The sequence below is a fragment of the Seriola aureovittata genome, chromosome 4, assembly GCF_021018895.1.
Source record: "Seriola aureovittata isolate HTS-2021-v1 ecotype China chromosome 4, ASM2101889v1, whole genome shotgun sequence".
Taxonomy (NCBI): Eukaryota; Metazoa; Chordata; class Actinopteri; order Carangiformes; family Carangidae; genus Seriola; species Seriola aureovittata.
In genome coordinates this window covers 27311190-27332817 of record NC_079367.1, presented here as the reverse complement: position 1 = coordinate 27332817, position 21628 = coordinate 27311190, and the positions used below count along the sequence as shown (strand labels likewise).

The 21628-nt window shown below is 39.8% G+C and overlaps 2 protein-coding genes across 4 annotated transcripts in view; one reads left to right on the top strand and one right to left on the bottom strand.

Moving 5' to 3' along the window:
* Positions 1–804: 804 nt before the first annotated feature.
* eif3k (eukaryotic translation initiation factor 3, subunit K) lies at positions 805–5597 on the bottom strand. Of its 2 annotated transcripts, none has more exons than XM_056373222.1 (8): positions 5413–5597; positions 4048–4146; positions 3474–3594; positions 2952–3026; positions 2101–2167; positions 1832–1909; positions 1127–1252; positions 805–947 (listed from the first exon to the last, which is right to left on the bottom strand). In XM_056373222.1, exons 1-8 carry the CDS (start codon positions 5472–5474, stop codon positions 916–918), a joined length of 660 nt encoding a protein of 219 aa, XP_056229197.1. In that variant the 5' UTR covers positions 5475–5597; the 3' UTR covers positions 805–915. The 2 variants fall into 2 exon arrangements, with proteins under 2 accessions (XP_056229197.1, XP_056229196.1); XM_056373221.1 differs by having other exon boundaries at positions 2952–3029; positions 5413–5596.
* Positions 5598–12958: 7361 nt separating this feature from the next.
* The window catches only part of LOC130167593 (mitogen-activated protein kinase kinase kinase kinase 5-like), a 33921-nt gene continuing 25251 nt past the window's right edge, over positions 12959–21628 (top strand). For both annotated transcript variants that reach the window (XM_056373932.1, XM_056373930.1), the window contains exon 1: positions 12959–13269. In XM_056373932.1, the coding sequence (XP_056229907.1) occupies positions 13162–13269 (108 nt within the window). In that variant the 5' untranslated portion in view covers positions 12959–13161. The remainder of the gene's footprint in view (positions 13270–21628) is intronic.

The window sequence follows — 21628 nt, the reverse complement described above, 5'->3', positions numbered from 1 at the left end:
GTGTTTGATGACAGTGTAGCATAGGTTATGATTCAGATCTATAGTGATTATTAAGACTATATTTACTTGTGTATATTTGATTCAACTGAGCTGGACTATAGTGAAGTATGTTTCTAATTTTTCCAACTACCTTATATGGTTAAGTGTAGGCAGTACTGGATAACATTAACACATTCATCAACAGAAAACACTTTAGACCCCAGTATCAAAAACTGTTCGTCACCCATGGAAACCAGATGTTGACGTCTGTAGGTGACGAGCAAAGATGAACCAGGAAAATCATTCTGAAATTACATCAAATCCTCCCTAAACTGCCCGGAGCTGCTCCCGAGGAGTTGCCCAGACTCACTCTAATATGAGGGGATTTCCGTCAGTCTTTGTAGGTGTGGAGAGACCGAAGCCTCGTCATCCTGACTCTCTCTCTCCAGGTCAGTTACAGCAGCAAAATTCATTTGATCATTTTCCTGGTGGACACCGGACACAGAGCCCCTGTAATCCCACTGGGCCTGTGAAACATGGGAGCTCACCCATCCCGTTATATATGAAACCACTGCACGCTCCACGAAGAGGAAAACACAATGCAACAAGCACTGTTACACTGAACGTGATGACTGACTCATGTCAATATTTCATTTTGCTGTGTACAGCCAACACCCTGACTTAAATAAACAAGGAAGTTAAATAACTTCTGGGAAGAACTGGCACATTCCCACTGCAAGGAGTTTAACATGTCACCACTCATACAACCTGGCAGCAACTATTATGTTCCCACAGCAGCACAAAGAGCCAAACACACACACAGGCTGTAAATGATAAATTACTTTTATTGAGAAAAGCGTGGTTATGAAAACAAATTATGTGGTTGAATCTGTCACAACTGATGAGTGTGTATATGTGTGTGTGTGTGTGTTTGCATCACTGAGATGTGGCCATGATGCTGGATACACCTGTGAAAAGAAAATCAGGATGAGAGGTGTAGAAAGAAGTGGAAGACAGAAAGAGACAGAACATCAACCTTTGGCTTCACTTCCAGTCACAGACAGTAAATACACACAATGTGAAACATCAGACATGGCTGTTATGATCTCTGGTATGATCTGGTATATTTCTGCTCAGCAACACTCACTCTCAAAGTCGATCTTCTCCACGATGTTCTTGGGCTTGACGCTCTCCTCCTGGTTGAAGATGAAGATCTGTCCATCCTCGTTCTCCGTCCAGCCGTACTTATTCATCCAGACCTTCACCTGTGTGTCTGCACAAACAGAGTGTCTGTTAGGATTGTCGCTGTGTGCTCAGCGCTCCCCTGTGCTCTATTATTGATAGAAAATATAAAGGACTGATTAGTGGAGCTTTAAAGTTAAATCGGATCATCTTTTCTTAGTATGAAGGTTCTATCGCTGTTGAGTTACTGTCTTCTCAAGACTCACTGAACTACACACACGTCCAACGCACACTATCGATCAAAAGTTTTACAACATCCTGTTTTTACAGTTTTTATTGAGACTTCACAGTTTGAGTCCAGTGAATAACCTGAAGTTAAAGTGGGAAACTGCCACGGGTAAAAAATAAAAAGTTGAGGTCTTTAAAAAAATAAAGTACATTTCAAAGTTCCGTGTCTATCTATATAAAGTAATAGCTTAACAACTAAAAGCTTCTCTGCAGCAGTGAAAGTAAATTAAACCTTAAAAGTTCATGTAAAAGTGTGTTCCTTGCTTTTATACGACACCACATAGACGTGATGGGACATGGAGGCGTTTTATTGTCTTAAAGATTCAGTTCACTGACTCTGCGGCAGGTTTGTGTTTTTCTGGACCGGGGTCTAAGTTCTTACCCAGCGGGTCTCCCAGCATCTCAGCCAGTAGCCGGTGCTCGATGGTCTGGTAGGTGATGCCCACTACATGGCAAATGACTGAAGAAGAAGAATCAAACAACAGATAACGTTAAAGTCTTGATAGAGTTTAAACAAAAGACTCGTCTTGTTCATATAATTTGCTTCTTCTCAACTGGGGTGTGTTTTTTATCCTGGCCGTTCGATGAGACCACCTGCTAGTACTGACTGTAAGGATTTCTGTCCACTGTGCTTCATACAGTGATACTCACACTTGCGAACAGAGTCCTCGAAACCAGTGATGCCGTCGATGAGCTCTCTGTTCTCCTCAAGACTCGTCTGTCATCAAGGCAGAGAAGAGGAAATGATTAATTGATGTCAAATAAACAAAGTTTATTGCACAAGTTTGGAAAAGATGACAAATGCAAAAGGCATCAGGACAAGAAGAAGAGAGATGTTGCAATAAGGAAATCAAGGAGTTCCTGGGCTGATCAGCAGGAATGCCATTAAATGATGGATTAGTTACTTTGTTTATCCCAGATACACCAGATTAAAGAACACACACTGTTAGGCTTGTGTCATTTCATTTTGTGACAGAATAATTACATTTCCTTTGGTATAAAAACAGGAGCTCTCAACATTGTTAAAATGTAGATGCTCAAAAAAAAAGAAGTGGGTGTCAGCTGTGTTAATGTATTAACATGCCGTCGAGTGTCTTCAGGCTACGTCGTTATTATTTCCTGCACATCCACCTAATGTCACCACATCACGGTCTCCTCGTGACCCAACTGCTACATGTCTTTAAACAGTCCATTCAAACAATCAATCAATTCATACACCCAGCTTTCTGATCATTTACAGATCAGAAATTGTGTGCAGTCTCCCTACTGTTGTCATTCTGTGTCTCCAGTGTAATGTTCTGTTGTTGCTTCTGTCTGCTCTGTGCACACGACATCTGTAGCCTCACTGAAGAAGAATTCCTCCTCTGCTGCTTTCCCTCAGGTTTTTTTCTGTTCAAAGTTTGATTTGTGGAGCTTTTCCTTATCTAGACTGAGGCAGCCAGTGTGTGTGTGTGTGTGTGTGTGTGTGTGTGTGTGTGTGTGTGTGTGTGTGTGTGACGTACCCAGAAGCTCTGGAAGTGGCATGTCTCCAGCAGGTTCCCCAGGTAGAGGATCTGTCTGATGGGGCGTTCCTCTTGCTGCGACACTGTAGTCAAGGAAACACCCCGACCCCCAAGACACACCCCTTCAGACCAATAGCCCCCCCCAGCCAAGACATGGTGGCTCACTAACAGTTTTCTTCTACTTCTTATATTTCTAATCACATCTTTGACAGATGTGGATACACTCCAGGTAAGGAGGAGTCTCGATGTAAATAAGGCTTGACAGAAAAATCATTTAGAGGGTTAGCCCCCTCTGCTGCATGTCATCCCCTCCCTCTCCCTGACTTTCCTCTTTCTCTCTCTCACTGTGGCTGTCAATAAAGGCAAAAAGAAAAACCTGACCAAACACTAGGCGCTCAGTAATAACAGCACACAGAGATTTCTAGAACTGCTTTCAGAGAACAGTGCGACTTTAAAACTCGGCCTGAGTGCGACTGTCAGATGACATCACTGTAGACAGATGAACAGGCACCAAAAGGATACGTGTGTCTGGTCGATCATGCACTTGCAGAGAGTGAAGTCGGTGTGTGGCAGGTTGGTCAGAGCCTTCAGCAGAATCTGTGAGGTCACCTGAGTCTGGAAGTAGGCGGGGTTAAACTGGTACCTGCAGAGGGACAGAAGTAATGATTAGAGCTTTCTTCACTGTGTATTTCACTCCACAGTTTTGTTCAGCTCAACTCTTTTCCTGGTCTTTTTCTTTTATCCTTGCTTTGGTGAGTAAGTATGAAAACTGTACTGGAAACAGACAGAAGAAACTAAGGGCAACAGAAAATAGTTAGACACAATCACAACCCTTTACTGTTGATGCCAAAAATATCACACTCAAATTAAAGCAACCAACCAGATGTTCAGTCATTGAAAAGGTGGGGAAAACGAATTAATCAAACCACCCAACATTCTGGTTCCTGTGACGGTGCACAGCGTGTCTTAAAAGAAGCTCCCGTTAACTCTCAGTGTCTGGTCGGTCAGACGAACTCTCCCGAGTCAGCTAATGTTATTTGCCTGTGTTTGAATGGCGTCTGCTGTTGGGTGCCCGCACAGTGACAGTGTAACTTACAGCTTCAGGACAGCAAGGTTGGCTTCCAGGTCGTAGGAATTTTCTCTAGCTTGCGTCTCCACGTAGCGCTCCAGCGTTGCAAGGTTTTCTGGGTTGTACCTGAGAGGAGACACAAGAAGAGACTGTTACCTACAGTATGAATCAAGTGTTTCTGTTATTAAGAGGTTTATTCTGCACGACAGGGCAGACGATTACTTCCACCTTTTCATTTAACCAAATGTGGTTAAATTCCATGCAAAGCAGTCACTGTAAAGTTTAAAACCATGTAAGTTAGGGGTGAAGATAAGTGAAGGATTGAATCTTGATCACTTTAATTAGTAGCAGACAACTAACTATACAGTTGCTCTCAGTACTAAGACGAGAAATACTGTAGGACTGAACAAAGTGCCGATATATGATCAAAATCACAATATCCATATCACAAAAGCTGCAATTTTTTTTTTGATAAAGATAAAATGTGTCACAACACGCCATAAATGAAGCGCTGTGGTGCTACAGAGACGCCCCGGCCGACAAATCATATTCTCCACATGTAAAGGAACATTCTTGTTTGGTACAAGCCTCAACAAAAATCACATCATCATCATTTTAATATTTTTTTTAGGGAAACAAAATGCAAAAATGACCATTATAGCTGAAATTGTGACTTATACCGCAGTCACAATGTCTGCCAAAAATAATCACAATATGATTTCTATCATTTTGTCCAGCTCTAATATTCTGTCTGTAATTTTAACACAAGTGTGCAAGACAGTTAGAGTTCTTCCATACTTCTGTACAGTTTATTTAGTGAGTAAGACAAGGGTTTTGCTGCTTAACTTTGTCTGTAAGACAATATTCCTGCCCACACTGACACCATGTCTTATCTCTTTGTGAACTCATGTCTGTGCCCATCCTGTCCCACTGAGCCATCAGTTTATTCCAGGATCCATTCATCAGCAGTCCTTACAGACGTCTAAATACTGTTTAGTTAAAGGCAGGGCGAGTGGAATTGTCATCCGGGTAAACCTCTGTATATATGTATGTAGTAAAATCTGTCAACATCTGTGTAAGAATTCCACGATGTGAAAGCAGCTGTGAAAAGGAAAAGCTTCAGTCACTGGCTTTCACCACAACATTTGACTGCCGGTGAAGTATTAACCTTCATCTAATCAGTAGGCCACGTGGCTCTTTATATGTAAATATTATTAAGGCACAGAGGTAAGAATGTCTTATCGTGCAACCTTTCAATGTCTTAAAAGGGGGAAATGTTTGTAGTTAACTCGAGACAACCAAGCTAACGTTAGCTTGAATATTAGCAAACAGGCTAAGCTAATCGTTAGCTTGTCAGCCGGGTTATCTGTCTGTTATGAGGATCATCCCTACCGATCGATTCCCCGCAGGAGCTTCCCCACGTTCGCCCTCATCTGCTCGATAGTCGACGACATTTGGTCCAAACTTATATGGCAAATTTTAAGGTGAAAACCGAATTTAATCCACACGTGGGCCACGGAGTTGAGAAGGCACCGGGGCGGAGGGAGAAAAAGGTCGGAACGGAAAGAGCGACGCACAGGCGGACCGGAAGGAGTACGGACCCAAACTATCCAGGGACCGCTATGCTGAGCTGTGCTATGTTGTTAATTGTTACACTGGTGATGCAGAAGTTTTCACGTAACCCTCGCCTCAAAGTAAAGCGACGTTACTGTGTTTTATAATCGACCATTCCACGACATGCCATATGTTCGTTTGGATCGCGTCAGTTTTTTCGCCGTATTTTGAAATTATGTACCGGAAGTTGTAGTATGCTGTCTTGAGGATTAATGCTAATTTTACTATTTTAATTGGTTGCAGTTACAATTGTGACCACAGGGGGCGGTAAACACGACTAATCCTACGGTCTAAAGTCCAAAAAAGTCAACGTCAATGCACACATGATAGCAGACTATCACTTCCGGAAAATACTTTCATAGTAAAAGGACAAAACTGAAATCAGAAATCTGAAATAGTGTTAGAAATGATCAGAAATTATCATTTAATCATTTTATTAATTTCTGTTATGAGAACTACAACTCCACATTGTGCTATTATTCTCTATTAACGTATATATTAATTTCTTTATACTATTAACTTTTGTCTTTATCATTTGTTCTTTTGTTTGTGACCACATTGATTTACCCTTTTTCTCTATTTAACATTCATTATGGAGGAGACATTAAACTTGAAAATCAAGAAACTCTAATATTGTGTTGACATTGAATAACACACCGACATCTACTCAATAAGGTACTCACATATACATTATAAAATAACATTTTGATTCAGATAGTGACAGGAAATTAAATACAAAAATAGGCTAAATGGTGTGAATAGTATAGAAAAAGAAAGGATATCCTGAAAGATTTCGTCATAGTAAAAAGTTTTGTGTGTTTTATTTATTAGTATTATTATTCATTTATTTTCTTATGTTTATTTTATTGGTTACTGCTTCAATAAAATAAAAATAAAAAGTTCAGTTGGTTGTGAGACATGTTTATCTCAGGTCTCTACTTGGTCACTTTCTGGAACTGCAGCACATTATATTCGTAATTGAATTGGCGGGCGGCTATTTCAACCCACCAGAAACGAGCTAACAGAAACACTTCCTCTTAATCTACTGTTACACCCTCGTAGCTAACCTTAATTCACGCGAAGACCATCGAGGAACCCCTGTTGGTCACAACTGTGAGTACCCGTTCAAACTGTTAATATCTGTTGTGCTGTAAAAAGAAGGTGATGCTAAGTGCTAACATAGAAGACCGCTTGCTCAGGAGCTAACTTGACTTTCCCCGTTCACAACGCAACCCTTGCTTCCTGTAGTAGCAGTTGTCCAAAATGTATTTCACAATCAACACAATAATTTCACTGTCACAGTGTTTTTAAAGTATTCTTCGTACAATTATATTTGATCAATTTAATGTTGTGCGGTAGATACACAGGTGATTCTCCATAGCAATCATCAGTGTTTACTGCCCTCTGGTGGTCATATGGAGGAACTGTAAAGTAAAATTAGCGTCAATGTACACAGGGTAGCATTCTAACGTTTCCGGTGAGTACTTTCAAAATACAGTAACAAAATGGAAGCAATCTAAAAAATAAATAGGCGATTATTATGAAAAGATGATTTAAATTTTTTACTGGTCACATTCAGTAACTACAACTTTATTTTATTCAGTGGTGGTTGCACAGATATATCATACCAATTATTTGTAATAAGCTACACTTAGTAATTAAACAGTATGAAGCACTTATGTAATACTGTAAGCCAGTAAATGGCTGCAATGTACTGAACGCCTTAAGTTTGTGCGAAGATAGCAGTACATAACAACCCTGATCACTGCCCACCTGTTTTTGTTTTTTTTTATACTGATCATATATATTTTCTCTTATTTATTCTTCTTGTACTGTATTATTTTCTATTTTTGTGTAATTTAATTTACTTCTGGTATATGTATTTTATGTTACTTCTGCCTTTATGTTGGTATTGGCTAAATAATAACTGGCCAAATATTGTCCCCCCTACAAAAATTGGGGGAACAATATTTGGATGTATTGTTATTGTTACAGAAGCTGAGAAAAGTCTGAAAATATGTGAAAAATTCTGGTCATTTTTCACGTCTTTTCAGCCCTAAATTTTGTCAGATTGAGTTTTTCTGTCAGTTGTTAGTGGCCTGTGCACTTTTTGAAGATTACTAAACAGTATCTGAAGTAAGAAGTCACTGACTTGAGCTTCTTCAGGAGATAACAGCTGCATTAATAACAGCTCAGAAGTGCTAAAACATCAACAGACCATCATGATCGAAGGGAAGTGTGAGCCGCCACAAACCACAACAGATCATCAAGTTTTCTCGATTAAAAGAGCGTTTTTGTTTCTACTGACTCTTCAAACCTTGTGGTAACTTTCAGCAGCCAAATGCTCCTCTGAACAACTGATTGAGGATCTGAAAATGAAACAAACTGATATTTACAAAGCAGGGGATGCTATAAAGACATATCAAAGTGCTTCCAGCTTGAAATTTTCACTGTTGGAAATGTCATTATGAAAAGGCCGTCAAGGGGAACTGTGGAAGTCAAGACCAGATGCGGAAGATCATGAAAACCAGAAAACCAGATAAAACTGCACCTCCGCCAGGTGAAAGGTGAAGCAGATATCCCCAATGACAATGTTTGACCTGCTTTACAAGTCCTAATGAGTCAGGTCAGGCCTAACGAGTTGGGGAAGTTCTGAGTATTTTACAAGTAGAAACCTTTGCACATGCCGCTGATGAACTTTTTTTCTATTTCTGAAGTTCATGAATTAAACAGTGCAATAATGATGCACTTTAATGTCTGTTTGCTGCAGGGGGTGTGTTTGCTTCTTTTCACTTCAAAAATCAATAAAACGTGATTGGCCCAGAGGCAGCCAAATTTATAAACAACTTTATACCTGCTGTTTACAGCCAGTATATTTTATAAAGGGACACTTCAGGCTTTCTCATTTGCCATTCACAAGTTGGCTTGTTTTACGCCCTGACGCCTCCCCCTTCAACACAGAAATGAAGAATCACCTTTTATTTTGTGTTTTGAGTGGATCTGACCTTTGCCCACAATCAGAATAATGTCACGACAGCAAACTTTCTCTTTCCACCTAACTCCAGCCAGGGAGGTCAGAGGTCAGGACCAGCTACAGAGAAACCCTGCTGGAGCCTGTGAGGGTTCAGTGTCTTGCACACGAGCACTTCAGAAGAAAGCTGCGTGCTGATAGAGGTGAGTGTAACACCGTCCTGCAGCTGAGGCATGGCTCAACTCTCAGTGAGCGAGTGACCGTGATGTCAAATGTAAATGTCATATCACATTTACATTACAAACAATTTGAAGATGTCAGTTTTGTTTTTTTTTCACAATCTGCTGACATTTTATCAATCACATAATTAACCAATAAACCAAGAAAGTAACTGAAAGTTGCAGTCCATTAACATTACATTAATAAGAGGACATAACATGGTAGAGCATAGTATCACAAAACGTGATGACAAAACATAACATAGGAGCTATCCCAACATGCACTGGGCAGGCGTTTGTGCTCCGTGTTGATGTGACTGCATCACATCATGTCTGTAGATTTGTCAGCACATTCATGCTGCCACATCACAAAGGTTTTCTCCTGGATTCAGATCTGGTGCCTGGGGAGGCTGGAGCGGTGAAACACAGCAGACTCCATCGTGCTTTCAGTTTCATACTTCATACTACACTCATTCAGGTGTTAAAGATGTTTGAGGATGGTTTATTTGAGCATCTTTATTAATAACCTCTTCAGCCCTTCTCCTGTGGCAGTTATTTGTGGTTAATTGGCCTCTATCGTCTGTCTGTCACTTGTGGGTGGTTCGCGAACCATGTGATAGATATGAGAGTGTAGGCAGAGAACCTTTAACAGCTGGGTCGTCTGCAGAACAGAGAGAAGAGGGTGGATAAATGTCAAAGGTTGAAAATGGTGGTGTCATATAATGGCAAGAGAGATGTTATCTTTATTTTGGTTTGTTATTATATTTAAGCCTTTAATGAAGAACTCACTGAGCTGCTTTATTTTGCTGCTCCTTATAATCTTCATAATGTCGCTCAATGAAAGAGGATCTTTTTAGATCAGTGGGTTATTCATAGTACCCAGCAAGTACGCTTTGCATCTGGGTTTTATTGTCTCTCAATAAGACATCTCATCTTTCACAAGATGAGATGGAACTTCAAAGATCCTGCAGCAGCAACTTGGTGCAGCAAACAACCATGTAAAGAAGCACAGCATCAAACAGGAAACCATTGAGAAAATACAATCAATATGTTCCCTCCAACAGTTTGTTCAGACTGAAATATCTCAACAATGTCTGGATGGATTTCCATTCATGTTGTCCAGAGAATAAATCCTAAAGACTTGAAGCCACCCTGAGGGTCACATTTATGGGTTTCACTGACACCTATGTGCTTGTCATTACACTGACTCACACATTCATCCAGGGTGATTCTATAACGTAGATCTAGAGATGTTATCAGGTTTTAAATACCTGCAAAATGAACGACATTCATCAGCTTAGTGCTACTTAGGAAACGTTAGCATGCCAACACGCTAATGCTTGATGATGGAAATTGCAAGTATTATACCTGCTTAGCATCAGCATGTAAGCATTGTCATTGTGAGCGTGTGTTGCCAGTGTTCTTCTTCTCTGGTCCAATAGCTTGAAGAACATTTTACACATCAGATTTGGGGGGAAATTTTGTGTCTGACCATTTCTGTGACTTTATGAAAATGACAATCTGACATTCAAACTGACTTCTGGTCAGCTGTATGGAGGTGAGAAGGGAGTCACTGTTTAAACTTCAGTTTGTTCCTGTTTTTAAACAGTATTGCTTCTCATGCCTTTTCTGTGTGGGCCGGCCTTTCACTCTTTTTATGTCTCTCTTTAAATGTGTTTGTGTGAGGTGCTCTGCTGATGCATGCTAACTTTGTCCATGCTCCTTCTCACTCAGGTGCTTGAATTAACTGTTTTAGTTTTTTAAAATCAGGCTGGTGAATGAACCTGCTGCAGTGCTGTAAGATGCTACAGATAATGAAGGATGCCAGCATGTAACCACAGTATTCAGTCCATACACATTTCATTTTTTTTATTTAGTCTTTATTTAATCAGTCAGTCTTATTATTATTCAGATCTCATTTTCAAGAGAGACCTGAGAACAAAAAACAATCCCAGAACACAATTATCAAAACAAAAACTGCACAATAACACAATACAAGCAACTGAGAAAAAACAGTCACAAGAATCATAAAAAAACATCAGATAATAAAGTTGTATAATCTCCAGGGGAAATGTAAGACTCTAGTTTGAAGGCAGGTTGCAGTTTGTTCCGCTTAAATTGTGCCTAGTATTGATCAGGAACAATTGTGTTCTTTATGTATATTGTAAACAGGGACGGACCAAGGATCGACCCCTGTGGCATCCCACTGACTGAGAACCATGAGCAGCAACAGTCTGAGCTCTGCCTGTGAGGTAAGACTGAAAACACTTCAGCGTGGCTTCATCGAGACTGTAGTTTGTGGAGCAGGATTTTATGATCAATGGGCCTCATTCACCAATATCTTCTTAAGTATTTTCTTAAATTCTTTCTTAAGTTGTTCTTAAGAAAGCCCTTAAGAAAAACTCTTAAAGAATTGTGCACACCTGTGTTCTTAGATCGATGAATGCCAATCTCTCAATTGAAAGTGTGTGACATTTGTGTGTGCCAGTTGGCCCAATTAGGGCAAACTGGCAAATCCATATAAGGGCATGAGACTGAAGGGTCGTGTGAAGACACAGACAGAAGTCACAGAGAGATACCGTAAGGGAAAGTTGAGAAAATCTAAAGACAGAGCACCAGAATCAAAACGCAAAAGGAACTTTAGTAGTTCTGAAGTGGAGAAACTGCTGAGGAGGTGAGCCGCAAAAAGTGTGAATGTAGCGTTCATTTATTTTAAAAGACCATAATGCTTTGTAAAACAACAAATTTTTTTTTTTTTTAAATGTTATAAATGTGAAAAATATTGTATTAATTTAAATAATATAATATTATATAACTGTAGAACAGAAGAAAATGCAATAAGCACTTATTTTGCTCAAACATGTCAGCACTCAAATGTGTGTAAGAGAACTCTTGAGTGTGTGCAGATTCAGTTCTGGGAACAAATCCCAATAAGAAAACATTGATCAATGTCAGAATCTTTGTAAAAAGTGCATAAATGGGTTTTAAGAAGAAATTTCTTCTTAAGAGTGGTTGGTGAATGAGGCCCATTGTTATCAAATGTCCTTGAGAGGTCAATGAAGAGGGCAGCATAAAATGTATTTTTTTGTTATTAAGGTAGAGGAGACAAGGTTATCAATGAGTGAACCTGCAGCTGGTATCGTGCTGTGACCCAGGTGAAAACCAGCCTGCTGTGGCTGTATATGTTTAGTGGGCCAATAAAGGGCTTAGCTAAGAAAGGCTAAGAAAGTTTAGATATTGGACAGTAGTTGTTGAGATCAGAGACAAGAGTACTAATGAGGCGCTTTTCCACAAAGCTGGAATCATGCCTGTTAAAAAAAGCCAGGTCTCAAGTTATTAGCTAAATGTGAACAGATTACTCATGTAAGTCAAAACGATTTAAGTTCAATAAATAGGATCATTTCCAGACCAGATACACAGCTGATAAAGTCATTTTGACTTGTTAACAGGATGTAACGGGTGCCCCTTATTTATCTGTGGGGAAATGCTTCTGAACAGGAAGCTTACAGGGAGCTCCAAGCACGAGTGACTCTTCTTGCAGAGCTGCAACACACACTCACACACGCACATGCGCGCACACACACACACACACGCCAACACACTCACACATTTCAGTAGGCGTAAAGCTGAGACTGAAACTTACGCTGAAAACCCCAAACAGTACAACTGCAATTAATCAGCTACAAGCTATGCAAACACAGGCACCCATACGTTCCCAAACACACACACACACACAGAAGTCTTTGTGTTGCTGCTGTGAAGATCTTAATCTTCAATCCTAAACTTATCTCTATGCCCTATTAGCTCTAGAAAAGTGGCACAATTTCCTCATTTTAAAAGACCTGTAAATAGTTTTTTACGTTGATCTTCACAAGCGCAGAAACACAAGGACACACACAACAAAAACACTAACTCTGTAATACATTCATGCTTGTCATTGTCTATTTCACACAGACACACACCCAACTAGAAACTGGATTTATGCAAATGAGCTGAGAAAAAAAATGTCCGCGAGAGAAGAGAGGAAGGTGTGAGAGATAGAGGGAGGGAGGATCGATAGCAGGCTGAGAAACAGAAACAGGAAGGCGTGTGTGTGTGGTGTGTGAGTGTGTGTGTGTGTGTGTGACAGCAGCTGAACTAAACGCAAGTCAGACAGACAAAGAGAGAGCGAAGTCTTTTCTCAGCAGCTCATGTCTATGAGAGTTCTTTAGTTTTGTTGCCTGTAGATGTAAATGTTTCTGAGTGTGTGAGTGTGTGTGTGTGTGTGTGAGAGAGAGAGAGAGACAGTATGTGTGTGTGACATGCCTGAGGAGGAATAGTAGTAATCTAAACATCAAAATGGACTTCCAACACAGGGCAGCTCTGGATATCTCCACCAGGAACCCTCAGGACGATTTTGAGATCCTGCTGAGAGTCGGAGGAGGAACTTATGGAGAAGTCTACAAGGTGAGAGCGATCAGCTGCTGCTTTTACTCTCAGTCTGCTCTCGTACTGCTGCTGAATGTCACTGATCGCTGATCTATGTGTCACTTTAGATCAGAAAGTCATTGAGCTTGTAACAAATCAAAAAATTGTATTTTTCGTGAACATTTTACAATCAAACACAAATTTAAAGCTGTTCACCAGATTAAATTCATTAGTATGAGGCAGATGTTTGCCGCAGTGGCTGTGGGCATCTTTTCATCTTCAGAACAAGTCAAGCGTGTCTTACTTTTGCCTTCTGTACAAGTTGCTCACTCGTGTCACTTCAAAGTTTAACATACAGTAGTATATGATTGGATATTTGGTTTCTCAGGGCTGAATATGTGCTGGTGTGCTCCTCGGGAATCTCTTGAGTTTAGATGGAACTACGGATTTGATTGATTTTATTTCAGTGGTTCTTTGCAATCACAACCTCAGTGCAGGCTCCAGCCCTACTGGAGGAAGTGGTTTTTACAAAAAGTGAAAGTATTCTTCTCAGTAGCAGATAGCTTTTTCGAGAATATTACTCCAACTGAAAGAGAAGACGGACTGAACGCTGCTGCGGATGCTGTGTTGTAGATCCACGGGAGATGATTTGATCAGTTAAGACCTGAAGTTCTAAGCGAAACAAAGCTTTGAATGACAGTGATGTCCGTATGGTGATTCCGCTTCAGTGTGGCGTCAAACACACTGAGCTTTCTTCACATTTGATCTAACCTGACTCATGACCTTGACTGGGAGACCACCCTTCCACACTGTCTCCCTGCTCCTTGTCTGGGATTTTATTTGTATTCTGGTTGATGTTTCCTCTTTTGTGATTTTTGTTTGTTAAAGTCTCTCTTGAAGAAGAGATTTCAACATAAGTGAAAAGTCAGACTTTGAGCTGCTGTGTCTTTGACTGAGAACTGGCTTCATAACAAGGTCACTGAGGTCTGAGGTTTATATAGTATATCTTATTTTCTATACACACAAATAGACATTATGTAGTTTGTCTGCATGTTGGCGCCAAGAAACGTAATACAGCAAAAACCTTGGTTGTGTTATTGCTTTTATGTAGAATTCAGAAGAAATATTTTATTCAGGGTTAGGTTCAGGTTCAAACTTGCGTTAATTGTTATTTCCACACAAATGCTTGGCATGCATACAGGGAAGTGAACTGTTGTTCCTCATGGACTCCAGCGCGACATAGAACAGACATACAAACACCACATACTCTTACAAGCAAGAGTGAGGACTCTGACATCAGCAGCAACGACCTGGATGGAAACAGGGTCCAGTGTATTTTTATTTTCTTGTTGGTGACATTTCAGCAAATCTGTTCATCTCCAGAAGTTCTTTGCGGCTGCAGCTGAATTTCGCTGCATGAAAGATTTTTTATTCAAACCAACGAAAGAATTCAAATGTTTGGTCCAATATATACTATTTGAAATATTTCATAATATAAAAGTATGCATCATATACATATAGAATATACAATATATATATATATGAAAAATATTTGATTCTAATTTTTTTTGTTGCCATCTACCATCATAGAACCTGCCCCCCCATTGCTGAGCAACAACATCATTTGCACAGTTCAAGATGAAGCGTAAGGTGGTAAAAAGTGAATATTAAATATGAAGGACGTAATTTTACATAACAGGGACAAGTTATGGAACAGGACTCACTCTCGTCTTTATATATTGCTCTGTGTTCAAAGGATCAGTTCACCCACATCATAAAGGAACATATTGTCCTACTTACCATTAGTGGTATCTAATCATGCAGATAATTTTGGTTTTAACTGCTGAGGTTTTGAGGTATCTGCCTCTGAAACTTTTGCTCCCACTCCAACACAGAGAAAGTAGAAGTGGCATTTTGTTTGTAGTTTTCCAAACATAGAAAAAGTGCGTTTGAAAACTCTAGAGAAACTTGCCTTTCCAGAGCCAGTGTCTCTGTCACTCTGGGAAATTCACAGACCTTACTGACATCTGTTTTCATCATAGCAAGATATAGACAGCAATATATCATCCGATTTTTAAAAGGCAAAGAAATCCACAGGATCTGATAGTTTGACATCGGATCTCTATAAAATACTCGAGACTGAATTCCCTTTCTTTTTGTCTTGTTACTCCGTAAGGAAGATGTAGATTCTCTGCAAGAAAAAGACTCAGCAAGAGAATAGTGGTGCCTCCCCTAACAGCACTGCAGACAAAACAACAGCTTAACTTGGATTTTACAAAGTTGTTGCCAGAAAAATGCGTCAAACAAAAATTCAGAATGTGTCATCCTGTCAGTGTGGTTGTGATTATAACAGGGTTTCTCAACCTGCTTTTATGGCCGCAAATAGTCAAGACGACAGCAGTGACAGAATTATGAAGTCGTCATGTGAATTTGATTAGGTTATACTTTTGTATTATACTATATGTTCAAGAGCACGATATATTTAATATTTTCCTTTTTAAATACATGTCAGAGAAGTAACTCTGTGTCGATATTGGAGATTTTCTTCACTCTGTCCGCTACAAGCAGGCTGAGAAACAGTAGAGTAGTCTCCACAATAAATTGAATCGTCAATCTGAATTGTGGTGTTAGTTTGTCTGTGCCATTAAGGGGAGCAAGGATGATAAACTGAATTTGTGACCTGTCATGTAGGTGAGCAGTATTCTCAGGATTCTCTGGTACTTTCCACAAAGCTACTCACACCTCAAACAATCATGTATGGAAAAGCTAAGTAAGTTGTTACAATCATAGCTCACCTAAAGAGGTACAGTCATTAAAAGTGGACTGTTTCTCTCTTTTCTACTGACTGTTTCTGACTATGAATAACTCTGCTGTCACCTGCTCTGCTGCTGTTGTTGAGTGTCAGTCACTGACCAGCACAGATGTGTTCACAGAACAGTCGTTAAGAGACGTGAAAAAGAAACGGCCACGGTAAGGAGAGTTGGTGCAGTGCCAAACCAACCTGCCAGAACTTCTCATTTAATAGAAATGAAAGGTTCATTTGGCACTTTCAGGAGGATCCATCTCCGCCCCTCACCCGGGTCGTGAGAAAGTTGTTTGTCAAAACCTGTTTCCTACATATTACGTCCATGTGCAACTCATTTGATTTACTGTGGCATTCGAGACTGTGGGGGTCAGGGTGGATGAATGGACATGCAAAGCGCTCGACTCGCGTCTCCTCTCACATTTCACGTTAGCTTTGAGACATTCAGGCAACAAACCTTTTCAGTAGACGCGCTTTTTTCGTCTTTCCTCAACCTCAACCCTGTGATTTTATTTGCCGAGACAGAAACCTAAAACCTTCATCATGCTTTGGGTTGAAGGAGTTGACATTGTGGGAGAAACAGATTACATAAGGTTAATCATGGTGCACCGTGGTGTACTGTGGTACTAAAAAACAGTCATTTAACACAGCCTCTGTTGGCCATATTGGACATCTTTAGCGCTTTACTAACAGTAGCTGAGAATATCTGAATGTTTTTGTGATTTGATGTCAGCTGTTAGCCAGTCATAGCGTAGGGACAGGCTGGACAGGCTCAGTGCACCACTGTGATGTAGCATGGTGATAACCAAGACGTAAACATTGAGCAGTGGTAGTGTCATGGTACAACAGCGTAACGGTCACCATTGCACTGCCTTTGCAGTCAGTGCAGTTTTGCAGTGGTGTTGGTGTCATTGTACATAGGGAAATAGTTACTGTTTTATCTGATTAATACCATCGAAAATTATGTTTATTTTTTATTTCAAATGTAAAGTCATACAGATTATCTAACATTCAATCTCCTGTAGAATCACCAACAGGTCCGAATATCACCTGGCACAATAAATGTTATTTTATTTTAGTTTATTTATGGTGTCTGTTTTGTAGACTAGTTGTTTTGTATTTATGGTAATTTGGGTAATAAAATTTGATCTATTCTCTAGAAAGTTACTTTGAAATCTCCAGACTGAGATGCAGTAGTTCAGCAGTGATGCAACTTAAATTGAATGATCTGGGTCCTAATACAGTGTTTTCCTCTAGTAACTGAAAAAATCATTTTTGTCAGAGTGAGGATTAGCCATCAGGTCATTGCTGTGTATTTTTAATAACCTTTAATTGATCAGGTAATCTCACGGAGATCAAGTTCCCCTTTCCATATCACCTCAAAAACACCTGTATAGATTTTTAATACTCTAAGAATATATCCTACTGTAGACTTACAGCAAAAATACTCTCCTCTGCTATCTGTGCCTCTCTCCTTCATTCTCCACTGTCCCTCCATGATGTCTCCAGATGTTTTGGCTGGACAATTCAAAATGTTTCGAGCTTGACTTCAAAACTGACTGCAAAAATATAAGAATAAAACTTTAATAGTAGCTTTGGTCTTTGGTTTGGGTCATTTATCTTGAAGTGAGTGTTTGCTGACAACTTTGGGGAACATCAAGCTTCACAGAGTCAAGCTGTTCTGTCAAATAACATGCTAATCTAGCTACTGTGCTCAGACTGCTCTGCTGTGAAATACAGTCAACTGTAAATGTAACTGATGCAAAGCAGGTTGGCTGTAGAGTGAGCACACTTCCTCTAAACAGGTCAGTAGACCCCGCTGTGCTGTTCTGCAGAGAGCTATAGAGATTTGCATAGTTGGTCTTCCTACACACACACAGACACACACACACACACACACACACACACTTATGATCAAACCTACACATGCATGCGCTTTAGTATGTGTTCGGCTACGTGTTGCGGTAAGAAAGAAAAAGAAGAAAGTAGATCTTTTATTTTTGTGTGTCTGTGTGTGTCTTTCTCTGTGTGTGTGATGACCAGTATTCATACCAATATATTGTATTCGTATCATTATATCGTAGAAGAAGGGTCAGAGGAATCAAAATAACCTCACAGCACTGTAGCGTTTATCCACTCTCTTTCTCTTTTTGAAGGATCAGTAAAAGGAGTGGACACACACAGATGAGACATGGGATGAGTCAGATTTGTGTTGTACAGCTGTATGGCCACATTTTTATTTTCTTCTGTATAGTTTATGTTCAGGTGGTTTTTTGTCCTAAAACATAAGATACGAGTCTCTTGGATTCTGATGTTAATGTTGTTCTCACTGTTCATGTCAACTACTCAGTATCCAAAATTGGATATAAAATGCATCACGTTCTGTGTCTGAGAAGTTGTTTTTGTTTTTATAGAGCTTCTATATCAAGTGTCTAAATCATGCCAAAACTGTCACGAATTAAATATGAGTAAAATACTGGAGTGTCGTATCAGCCAGCAACACAGAGCAAAACAGACAATTATGCTGTATAGGCTATACGGTAAAGGGCGGTTTTTTCCCTTAACTAAGTCAAACTGCAGTGAACATCCTGCTTTGAAGAGAGCTTCAGATCATTTTATATAAAAGCAACAAAAATCACACAAAAGTTACTAAATTAGGAAGGAAACCGAGAAATTGTAAATGAACTATTATATAAACTACTGGATACATCAAGTGGTTCATGGTGACATTTATTTTAATTTAGACAGGGTTCAGTGTCATCATTGGTGGCATGCACCCAAACAGCATTTCTACCTGCTGATACGTCAATCTTCCTTTATTAACTCCACCATTGTGTTGCAAATAGTACCTTGTTTTACTTGTTGGACAACATCAGGCAGCTGATGTGCAGCAACCAATTGCTACACCTCAAAGTATGTGCATTTTTTTCTATATATAATATTATATATATATATATATATATTGACTTGACATATATATATTATATAATATATATATAAGTGAAATGAATGAATTGAGTCCACTTCATTCATTTCATCAAAATAGATTTATCACATCCAGAGAAGAGAAATATCTAATTGTGTTTTGATATGAGGAAGTATTTCTTTTCCTAAATAAGTCATAAACCCATCTGTATAAATGCTCTAAATGCTAAATTCATCAAAAACACAAACTAAGCAAACTATTGTATGTTTGTATGTGTGGGCAGTATGCAGATAACAATCAATAGTTTGTATAAGGTTGTGGTGATTAAATCTTTAGTCACATCTACATCCCACTGACATCAAGTGTGTGATCAACTCACTGCAGCTGGGTGCCATTTTCATTTTCCTAAAGCCATGCTAGTGGCATTAGAGGCTGTACTTATGCCAGTGTAGTACTAAACACAGAATACAGCTGAGGTTGGTGGAAATGTCAGTATTTGGTCTTAATCCAAAGTACTGCACAAATTGTCTGTAGAGTTTCTCAGTCACCCAGGACATGGTGTCTCTACAGGCTTTACAAAGGGGACTGGACTTGCTTGATCTGAAAGGCTTCTTCAGTGGAAGAGAAGAAAACAACAACAAACAGAACAACATTTCTTATGTTGCTGGAGTATCTAAATCCCTGTGCACTTCAAGCCCAGTAACACGCTGAGGCAGGAGCTTGTCCACCAATAAGCACAAAACACCTAGGCACAAGCAAAGCAATTCAGTGTACACAGTTAAATGCAACAGAAAAAGCACACACTTGAACATTGGGGAATCAAAACAAACACATGGCACAACGCAGAGCCCACTCCTCAGGTCAGGGCTCAGCAGTCCACGCACATCTAAAGGACAAGGGAAACTCATTTGAGGAGACCAATGTACACATTTTGGCAAGAGAGTAAAAGAATGTCAAACTGGGACGTCAATCATGAAACACAGGAGGTAATCTACGTGAGTGCTCCGGTGGCTCACGCACCACTTAGGCTCAGTCCTTACTGCAGCAGCTTTAATGACTCACATGATGATCACAACTCACCTCAACAACCCGCAAGGTGTTAAATTTCCAGGGCTCCCCACTGCCCAGCTGTGACTGAAGAGGCAATCTGTCTCATAGTTGTTGAGATGTGTCACTAAACAATAAAAATGTCATCCTGCTGGTAGTGCAAGAGGAAAACTCTGGAGGTCACCGAGGTCAGTAGGATTCATGCTCTGGGGACCATGAATATCTTTATAAAATTTCATGGAACTCCCTCCAGTATTTGTTGAGACGCAGCACAGTGGTGTTGTGGGTAGCACCTCCTCGCCTCACAGCAAGAAGGTTCTGGGTTGTGTGGAGTTTGCATGTTCTTCCTGTGCCTGCGTGGGTTCTCTCCACGTACTCCGGCTTCCTCCCACAGTCCAAAGACATGCACATAAGGTTAACTGGCGACTCTAAAGTGCCCATAGGTGGGAATGAGAGTGTGAATGCTTGTGTGGCTCTATATGTCAGCCCTGCGATAGACTGGCGATAGACTGTCCAGGGTGTACCCCACCCTCGCCCAATGTCAGCAGGCTCCAGCCCTCCCACGACCCTATAAGGATAAGCGGTACAGATAATGGATGGATTTGTTGAGACATTTTAGTTTGGACCAAAGTGGTGATCTTACTCAAATGTCTGTAATCAGGTGTTGTTTGTGTTTAAAAGTTAAATTGTGTTAAGTGATGAATAAACTGCGATTTCTTCTCAGGTGTCACACAACTACAATATATGACCCTGAACACATCATTGTCGATGGAGTATCTTTAGGTTTCATTCAACACCACTCGCGTAGTTTCAGAAACGTATGGCTGTCGTTGCAAATCATTCTTTTATTTTTCAAAGATCTCACTTGTGAGAATTTTCTGTTGATTAAATGGGACTTTTTCATCATGTACTTGTAATCTTATTTAACGTCCTCCACATCTTCTATATTCACGTACCACCATCGGGTTATTTGTTTGGGTTTCTTCTTTTTTTTGGATAATAGAATGTGAGTCAAAGGGTTTAGACAAACAGGATACCTCTGAAAGTCATTTTAGGGATTTTTGTGCATGTTGTGTTCTCACCTTTAACTGCACTACATTTATTTTCTCACTTTTGTTGGATCCCCCACATATGAATCAGAGAATCATGACCCACAGAAGCCATGTGTTCTTGATCAAATTACTCACCATAGCATACTCTGTAAGACATGAACATCCGCTATTTGTCAGATGTATAGTGGAAGTTGAATCTGACTTTCCTCGATGTACTGCACTCCAACTTTGTAGTGAATATAAACACAAACATTCAGCGTAATTTCTTCAGAAATACTATCTGGTGTTTGCATTTTCATATCAGGAGGTCACTTCCTGTTTACAGTTTCATTTGATGATGGTCAAAAAGTATCACTCTTTAGTCATGTTTTTGCCGTCTTGGGAGTTTAAAAAGAAGCCTTGTCAGTTATGCTAATTTTGACTCATTAGCTGCTGAGTCAAAATTTCTTCCCTTCCTATCTCTACATTTTAAATATAAATGTCTGCTTTTATTGATGTTTGATTTTTCTTTCACGGCTGTACACCCAGTTTAAGATATGGGTAACAGTTATATAAAATATGTGTAACAGT

Coding starts and splice junctions, on each gene's coding strand:
- eif3k (XM_056373221.1), bottom strand. CDS start 5,474: ATGTCGTCGACTATCGAGCAGATGAGGGCGAACGTGGGGAAGCTCCTG. Junction 3,030..3,473: donor GCATGATCGACCAGACACAC/GTATCCTTTTGG, acceptor ACTACAGTGTCG/CAGCAAGAGGAACGCCCCAT. Junction 1,910..2,100: donor CGAGGACTCTGTTCGCAAGT/GTGAGTATCACT, acceptor CTTCTTCTTCAG/TCATTTGCCATGTAGTGGGC.